The sequence below is a fragment of the Elaeis guineensis genome, chromosome 1 (genome assembly GCF_000442705.2).
Source record: "Elaeis guineensis isolate ETL-2024a chromosome 1, EG11, whole genome shotgun sequence".
NCBI lineage: Eukaryota > Viridiplantae > Streptophyta > Magnoliopsida > Arecales > Arecaceae > Elaeis > Elaeis guineensis.
Window position 1 is genome coordinate 4,362,794 of NC_025993.2, and position 9,159 is coordinate 4,371,952.

General features: G+C 37.3%; 1 protein-coding gene across 2 annotated transcripts; it reads left to right on the forward strand.

Annotated features, from left to right (window-relative positions):
- Window positions 1-5,343: 5,343 nt before the first annotated feature.
- LOC105034859 (protein ASYMMETRIC LEAVES 2) lies at window positions 5,344-8,894 on the forward strand. Of its 2 annotated transcripts, none has more exons than XM_073250745.1 (3): window positions 5,344-5,631; window positions 6,342-7,147; window positions 8,665-8,894. In XM_073250745.1, the coding sequence occupies exon 2, from the start codon at window positions 6,386-6,388 to the stop codon at window positions 7,133-7,135; it is 750 nt and encodes a 249-aa protein (XP_073106846.1). In that variant the 5' UTR covers window positions 5,344-5,631; window positions 6,342-6,385; the 3' UTR covers window positions 7,136-7,147; window positions 8,665-8,894. The 2 variants fall into 2 exon arrangements, with proteins under 2 accessions (XP_073106846.1, XP_073106847.1); XM_073250746.1 differs by having other exon boundaries at window positions 5,349-5,631; window positions 6,355-7,147.
- Window positions 8,895-9,159: the final 265 nt, after the last annotated feature.

A 9,159-nucleotide genomic window follows, 5' to 3' on the forward strand; every position in this document is an offset into this window, starting at 1 on the left:
AGAGAGAGAGACTCTGAATAATACCATTCTGTCTCAGCTAGCCCAAGGGCCACTCATTTATTGAGATGATGAAAGAATCATGTAAATTGCACAACTTGTACGTAGAGTTATAGTTGAATAGATCAGTCCCCACCCCCCAAACAAACACACACACATATAAAGACTACTGTTGTAATGAAAATAACTAATATTATTAGTCAAAAATTGGACTTTTAACATGGTTATTGCAGCTCTCCACCAATGGAGAATTTTACAAGTTTAAATCAATAAAGATGTTCTCACAATAATTTGACCCGAGAAATTTACAACACTTAGTTAAAATGATTGTGGTAGCCCTACCTTTGTTCTCAAAAAGAACATATAACTTAAAATAATTGTGTTTGTTATTATGCAACTATTTCAAGAACAAAATTTTGGTTTTGTTGAGAAAGATAAAATTTGATTTTGGAATTATCATGGAATCAAAATTTATAATAATATTTAACTATATGGATAGTTACTATCCATATTATATAATAAATAATATAATTTGGCATGTGCAATGCATGCAGAATCTGTGGATGATTGTAATCCTTTAATTTGATTAAAGTTATTTATGTGGATAATTGCAACTCAATTTTAGAAGGCCCAAAATGAAAAATGAATGATGTGGGCTGTACTATCTCAGGAATTTTTACATGCATACCCCTACAATGTGGTTTGTTTATATGTAACCTTCAAAAATCTGTATTTGCATATATAGCTCTTGATTTATTCTATTTTTGCAGTGTTGCCTATCATGTTACAATGTTGATTGTTAGCATCAATATGTATCCATTTTAAGTATATATAAGATGATTCTATTATACTTTGTTTTAGTATACATTTTTTATAAAAAAATCCACTTTTAATTTGTATTGTGGAGAGCTATGTTTTGCATAAACTTTTTAGGAAAAAAACCAAATAGGATAATAGAGTCACTTTATATATACAAAGTAGCTACTTATTGTCACTAATAGCTGAAGAATTTACAAGCATGCTAGCCACTGCTGATGGACTAAAATGATGAGTATATATGCAAAAGTAATTTTTGCCGAAGCATTTACCATAAGTCATATTACTAGAGACATATATGCAGAAAAATCCAGTATTTAAAGTATGGAGAAGTATTAAAGAAGTGTGAAAGCTGATAGTCACACGTTATGAAGCCTCATGAACACTTAAAATATGGGATAATTAGAGGAGACAGATTTTTTGAATATTTTGTGCCGATACACTCACATGTAAAGTTGTAAACTAGATGATCTGATGCATTCAAATGTACAGTGAAATATCTATTTTACCCTCCATATAACATGAATACAAATGCCAGTGGGCTACATAAAGATTAAAGAGCATATTAAAACGTTTGAGTATCCTGACTGAATTGACTTAGCTTGAAATGAAATTGTTATAACATTCGTTGCTCTAATTATTATAACACTCTCTATTCTAATTTACAGGTACCTAATTGCTAAAACAAAAGCAAAACAAGAATTGGTTCAAATAACTGCCACAAACACTTCTTGAATGTTGGCTACAATGGAGAACAATGATTCAAGAAAGGAGTAAGAGAACGGCATGAGTTGCTTATTCTCAATGGTAAGCTGGTGCTTGTGGAAAGAACAAAACCAATGAATCATCCACTTTGAAGCCATTACATCAAAAACTACTAGCAGAAAAAGCTGTATCTCTATTACTAGATTGGTCATCTGTGCCACTGCAAGGAGAAGCAGCTGAAGATAGATAAAGCTTGTGCTACAACACAAAACCATCAGCTCACTGGGGAAGTGCTGTGCAGAAGCAAACATTTGACTTGGTGTATGATGGGACTAGACGCCCACCAGCTCCAAACCCTCTAATTACAAGCTTCGAACCCTCTTAACTTCTTATGTAATGAGATGGTTTGTAAACAGGTTGTCCGCATACCTGGTAACACCATCCCCTTGTACACAATCTCCTTTGAATAATAAATCTGGAGTAATCACCTAATCATATCTAAAAAAAAAAAAAAAAAGAAAAAAAAAGAGTGAATTGATAAGTCTATATAAAAATTTGCTAAAATTATTTCAAGATATGCTAAATATTCTTAATCTTATATTATTTATCTCAATGAAGCATCTTACTAATTCTCAAAATCTAATCCTAACAAACCTAATTCATTTTTTAGATAACCTAATTTGGCTCGGATTATTCAAACCACAAGCCATGGATGTAGAACAAGTGAGTTATGGTTCAAACTGCTCTCTACTTAGTTTTTTTTTTAATTAAAAAGGAAAATAAAATATATTTGTGTATAAATATATAACTTCCATTTTAGCATCTCTTCTATGGAGAAGCTCAAATTGAATGGATAGAATAGATGAACCAACTACCAAACTTCTTTTTCATTGCTTCCATTGTCAAACGTTGGACGGTGTCAAGGAAGCAGTCAAGCAATCACTAAACCCAATCCTATATTACTTTAAAATTTGGCTTTGCCGCCTAACCCCAAGCCCAATCGTATAATACATTGGATTAAATTTTGGGACCCAAAGAATCCCAATACCTCCCTAGGTTTAGTTTTCAGACCCAAACCCTATAGTTTGGGTTTGCTTGAGATTGGTTTAGCAATTTATTGCCCCATCTTGCTGTGTCCAAATTTGATAAATAGACTCCTAATTGTATAAAGTGCATTTTTTTCTTATTTCTTCCTTCAAAACAAAAATGAATCAAGGAGTATATATATTTGACTTTTTTTAATATACCTTTGAAAATAACTATGGCACATATAACCCTCGTCATAACCTTTTTTGTTAAAATTCATTTTTCTTGTTCAATAGCATTGCCTCTCATGTTATGATTTCAGCTTTTGGTGTCAATTAGTAGTTATTTTAAGTGTCAAATGAGTTTATTATCCTTTTTTGATCCATAATATACCTAGAAATTTCCAATCTTTAATTCATATTACATAGAGATTGTTTTGAATAAGCTTTTTTGGGTACTGATGCAATAAGATAAGAGTCATTTTATATTTAAAATAAATGCTTACTAGCATTGCTTGGCAAAAATTTAACAAATGAGATTGTGCTGATAGGGTGAAAATGAGAAATTTATGCACAAATAATGATTTTCCCTAAGTTTGGAATCAGCCATATTGCTAAAATAAATTTGCTAAGGAACAACATCATTTTAAAATGGACGTATTATAGCATTGCAAAGGTCGACAACCATGTGTAAATTGAGTCATCTAGATGGTTTTCTTTGCTTTTCTTTTTTTTCCATATTGTGTGCTAAAACACTCACATGGAAAGTTTAAACCAGGTGCTGTTTAATTGACCCTGGGATGCTTTGTTTTTTTTTTTTTGAAGGATGAAATTTCTATTTTGCCCTCCATACCTACCTTCATGTTGCTTTCCAATTATTTGAAGATTTTAACAGCAAAAGGGTATCATTTTCATTAATTGGATAACATGTATAACATGATTGTTCATGTTGATGGGCTAAATGAAAAGCATATTCAAAAATTTGACTAGTGGTGGCTGAATGATTCAGTTTGAAATGGTATAAAAATAACCAAATTAGGGCATTAACATTCCTAGAGCTATCGAAGGACTCCAATACTATCATAACATTTGTTATTTTGAGATGCAAATGCCTAATTGTGAAATGTGGTTCAAAATAAACTAGCTTGGAACATAGGTGTATTAATATAAAAAGACAAGTAAGCTAGTAATATTGTATCAAAATTCATTTAGATTCTTTGTACATATATGTAATAGTCTTAATCATTCCTCTTCTTTTTCTATCATTTAGAATATTTCTATACTAATAATCTCAATCAAACAAGTTATTTTGTTTGTAATATTATTATAATTCATGCCAAATTATAATACTAAAATTTATATTTAAAAATAAAAAAATTTATAGGAACATCTTTTCTACTTTAGTCCAATTTTACTTACACTCTTATATTTTAAAAAGTGTCAAACTAGCCTTTTTAGTTATTGATATATTTCAATATGGTCCAGCTATTCATTTTATTAATAAACGGTGTTAGATTTCTCTCAATGGACAAAAATATCCTTTATTCATGAATGGACTTGGAGGAGGAAGAAGATGGGAAGAAAAATGGGATGAGGAAGAAGGAGAGAAGGAAAAAATGGTCATGGGTAAAGAATGGATTAGAGGAGAAGAAGAAGGATAAGAAGAAGAAGAGGGTGGAGAGGAAGAAGAGGAAAAGAATGGGTTATCGATGGAAAAGGGTGGAGGTGGAAGGGGCCGCCATGAAGGGAAGGGCTTATGGGCGGTTTGAAGGAAAAGGAGGATGAGGAGGTGAAATGGATAAGGAAGAAAAGGAGGTGGAGAGAGCCATCATGAAAAAAAAATGAGTGAGAAAGAAGGAGAGAAAAAAGATTTTTTTTGCCAGTAAGAAGAGACGGATGTAGAATGAGCCATCTAAAGGGATAGGGCTCATGGATTGGTTTGGAGGAGAAAGGGAATGAGAAGAAAGGGGAGGAGGGGAGAAGGGCTACAGGCAAAGAATAGGGTGGAGGAGGATGAAGGGGAGGAGAAGAGGATGGGGACGTAGAAGATGGGGAAGGTAAAAATGGATGAAGCTATGGAAGAGGCTGCCATAAAGAGGAATAGTTTGTGGATGGCTTGGAGAAAAAAGATGAGGAAGAGAAGTGTACAGGAAGGAGAGGAGAAAAGGGAGGAGGAGAATGGGTAGAGAAAGTGGAGAAGAAAGGAAAGGAGGAGCATGGGTGAAGAAAGGGAAGGAGAAGAAATGAGGGAGACAGAGGAGGAATGGGAGAAGGGGAAATGAATGAGAAGAAGAAGATGAGGAAAGAAGGAGAAAGAGAGACACCAGCTATGAAAGAGATGATCAGTTGAAGAGGAGGGAGGAGGAAAGAGATGTGTTTTAGAAAAGTTTATTAATGAAAATAGACTGTTGGATAATGTTGGAACATATCAATAATTAGAAATGTCAGTTTGATACATTTTAAAATACAGAAAATGTAAGTGAAATTGAATTAAAATTAAGAAGATATTTTTATAATTTTTTTATAAAAATAAATTAGTATCTTCTAATCTTATTGGAGCTAATTGATCCGTAAAGAAAAAAAAAAAAAAGGGGTAACGTTCTGAGGACCATGGATGAAGGGATTGAAAGGGTCAGATCAGTTATTGTTAACGGCCGTTACTTCAGATTATGGGTTTAGAATGGGGTGAAGCGTCAAATCATCGAGACCTGGTCAAGCGAGTATGCGACCACCCAACTCCTCCTTCCGGGATCCCACCCCGCCCACACCCCCACAATCCCATTTATTCCCTTCTCTCTACCCATCTCCATTTATTATATCACACTTACTCTCTCCCTCCCTCCTATTTTTCGCCGCCCCATCTCCCCCTACCATCTTTCGGTGCTTCGCCTCCGCTTATCTCTCTCCTTGCTCCCCCTCTTCTCTCTCCCTCTCTCGACAACTCCCCTCCCTTGCGCTGGCTTTGGCTTTAATCCAATCAAATCAAGTCCAGCCCTCACTCACGCGGAGATAAAAAAAGAGGGAGACGAAAAGGAGGCGCAGTGAAGAGCGGAGGGCGGGATCCGGCCAAACAAGAAGGAATAAAAAGGTACCTTCTCTCTTTTTAACGGCGCCGTCGCGGTCGCGGTCGCCGTCGGATCGGATAACCGCCCTTTCCCTCTTTTCTCTTTCTTTCTTTTCCAACCACCGACTCGAAGAAAGCGATGAGTTAGAGCAGAGAATGGTAGATATTTATTTACATCACTCATTGTTATGAAATTTTTTTCATTAATAAATTACTTGCAAGGGATCAACGCGTGCCAGTCCTGGTTGCTCGCTCTTAACTTCAATAAAATAAAATAAGCTGCAGAAAGATCTCCCGAGGATATCAGAGGAAGAAGAGAAGAGAACAACGCCGAACTCCTTCGTTATTCTCGACTTATACTTTCCAATTATAAGATCCGTAACCGGTTTTTATTTTCTTTCATTTTTTATTTTTTACAGTTGGATCGCGGGATTTGTCGGCAAAGCAAATCCGACAACAAATCCCACGATCCAAATCTTTTTCTTTTTATTCCCCTTTCCTGTAATCCGAAATAGAGAGGATATAGAAAGTACGCGAAGGGATATACGCTCATGATCACGTATCTTTTCACCAAACCTTTCTTCTCTCTTCATTCCATCTTTATACCAATTTCCTTTCTCTCTTTTGTCCTGTTAATATGTCTCCATGTATCCATAATCTAATCAAAATATCTCAAAGCTAAGAGAACAAAATCTCTACTCACTTCCCGTCTCAAAATTTTTTCTTTTTTTGAGAACTTTTCCTCAGAATTATTCAAGGGAAGAGGATTCTTACTGCGATGGCGTCGTCGTCAGCGCCGGTCCCGGCCTCATCGGCCGCGGTGTCGTCATCGATGACCGCATCGACGAGCTCGCCATGCGCGGCGTGCAAGTTCCTCCGCCGGAAGTGCCAGCCGGACTGCGTCTTCGCGCCCTACTTCCCGCCGGACCAGCCGCAGAAATTCGTGCACGTGCACCGGGTCTTCGGCGCGAGCAACGTCACCAAGCTGCTCAACGAGCTGCACCCCTACCAGCGGGAGGACGCCGTCAACTCCCTCGCCTACGAGGCCGACATGCGCCTCCGGGACCCCGTCTATGGCTGCGTCGGCGTCATCTCCATCCTCCAGCACCAGCTCCGCCAGCTCCAGATGGACCTCTCCTGCGCCAAGTCCGAGCTCTCCAAGTACCAGTCCGCCGCCGCCGCCGCCGCCGCCGCCGGCGGCGGGTCTTCTGCCCCCACTTTCGGCGGCGGGCTGGCCACCGCCGGCGTGCACGGCTTCCTTAATGCCGATCATCCGATCGGGTTCGGAAGGGAGCAGTTCTTCCCGGCGGGAAATAACCGGGAGCCACCTCGTCCCAACCAGCACTTGATGATGAGGAATTTTGAAGGGGAGTTGGTGGGGAGATTGGGTGCGAATGGAGCATATGATGCAGCAGGAATTGTGGCAGCTATGAATGCGTCGGCGGCGAGCATCGGGCCATTGGGTGGGCAGTTCCTGAAGCCAAGTTCTGCCGGCAGGAATGACCGGCCGAGCGTCGGGCCGTCGTAGATGTCCTTGCAGGTTTCTATATATTTTGCTACTATTATTTTCTGGGTGCTTCCTCCTCTTTGATAACACTATGCTTTTATTTGATTTTAGTGTCAAGGGTGGTTCTTCTACATTAGTAGTCAAAAGTAAGAGCTTGAGATTAGCTGCATGATATCGCAAAAGTCATATATGTAAAAGTAGTCAAACTATTGATATATATATATATATATATATAATTTCCTAGGTAAGTAAGGAGTTGGTAGGCTCCTAGGCAATATTTATAGTGATGAGATGATATAAATATATGTAATGTTTGTTTCATAGCTAAGAAAAGAACGGAGCCGAATTTTAGCAGTTAATTGTTGCAAATTTTGTGACAAATCACTTCTCTGGCTTTAATATTAGTTGGTGGTTTCGGTTAAGAAGGTCAAATACTTTGGGAGTAGTGTGGGCATGCACTGTTCTACGTAATTATCAAAAACCTGGTATAATACAGTCTGGTAGAAAAATCCCTTAAATCTGCATCGAGTAACTCGTACAACATTGAGCGAGTTCATGCAGATTATTTATCCATTTAGTGCTTTAAATTTGATATATCTGCCAGTTATCCTTGAATGGTTATGCTTTAAGGCATGAAGGTCATTTTGGATGACATGGTTAGCCGATTCTAGTGCCCCATAGAGATGGAGAGTTCTGTGGTTCAAACTCCTTAATTTTGAAGAATAATAGCATGATGAAATTTTAGTGTCCCATGGAAGAATAATAGCATGATGAAATTTTAGTTAAGACTTTGAAGAATCCTTAATTTGCTGCAGTAAAAGAAAAGAAAATCTGAATCATAAAGCTATTGCTTGGAGAAGTTCGGAGCAAATTATGCTGCTGCCTAACTTTGAATAATGGCATTCACACGACCAGATAGCATAACTGTGTGTTGAAGCAAGGAGTTTAAGGTGGATTGGCCTTCAACATAGAGAACGTTTCAGAATCAAAGGCTGAACAAATGGCCGCGGGATAGCTTTTGTAATAATAATTTACATCAAAAAAAAGTTTTTGTTATAATAAAATATATATTGCATTTTAAGTTAATTGGTGTCTATTTCTAGCTGTTTTCCAAATAGATATTATGCTCCAAAGAGAAGCTCGTTATTTTGATGTATATTTCTTGATCACTTCAATTTGAATAAACCTCCAGAACTTCCACGATCTTACTTCTTTTCACCAAAAAAGGGAGAGAAATGTTTCTTTTAAAATATAATGAAAATTCTACTGTAAAAAATCTTCTAGCTTCTTGTTTCTTTCAGAATGAAGACAAATTTGTTATGGCTTTGGCATGTGGTGCATATGAGTACATGCCATGCCTGCCCGCATCTATTGTGCTGTTGGCATCAAAGTTTTTGATTGCAAACTCCATCAGGTTACACTGTTCGATCACAGTTTCATTAACAGAAACTAGCGTTAGAAAAATCCTTCAAGAAAAGCCGCTTCTATAGTTAACATTGTTTGGATTGGGTTCAGAAAATCTAAAACTTAAGTATATTGTTGAGTTGCAGGTATAAGGCTTGGAGGATATTGGGCACTTGCGGATGAAACTGAGAGCTAGAGAGTTAGAATTGACAAAGACGCCTGGATTTTAATTTCAATCCATTTACATGAAATAGATTTTTCTTTTCTCCCCCTTGTTTTATCTTAGCGTTGTTTATTTTATCCTCTCTTCTTGATCTGGCCAGTTGGACATTTTGTATTCCGAGTGCTTGTTATAGTGGCAGTCCTAGTTGCTGTATCCCCCCTTCGTTACCTGCATGGCTTATTTGATCTTCCTCACCCTTTTCTGTTGTAATGATTTTTATTACCTGTTAACAGAATTTTGGAAGTTATTTTCAAATTGTTCGAGATGCCAAGAAGAAAGAAGAATTGTTTTTTGTGGGGAAAAAAATCCTTCCACTTTGGCCCAAATTTTACTATTTGCTCATAATGTCTTAACTGTAGAAGGGACCCACTTGGATCCATTGTTTTGGAATCATATCCACCAATTTAATGCATTGTTA

Bases quoted from the DNA above. Each gene is read 5' to 3' on its own strand.
- LOC105034859 (XM_073250745.1), top strand. From the start codon at position 6,386: ATGGCGTCGTCGTCAGCGCCGGTCCCGGCCTCATCGGCCGCGGTGTCG.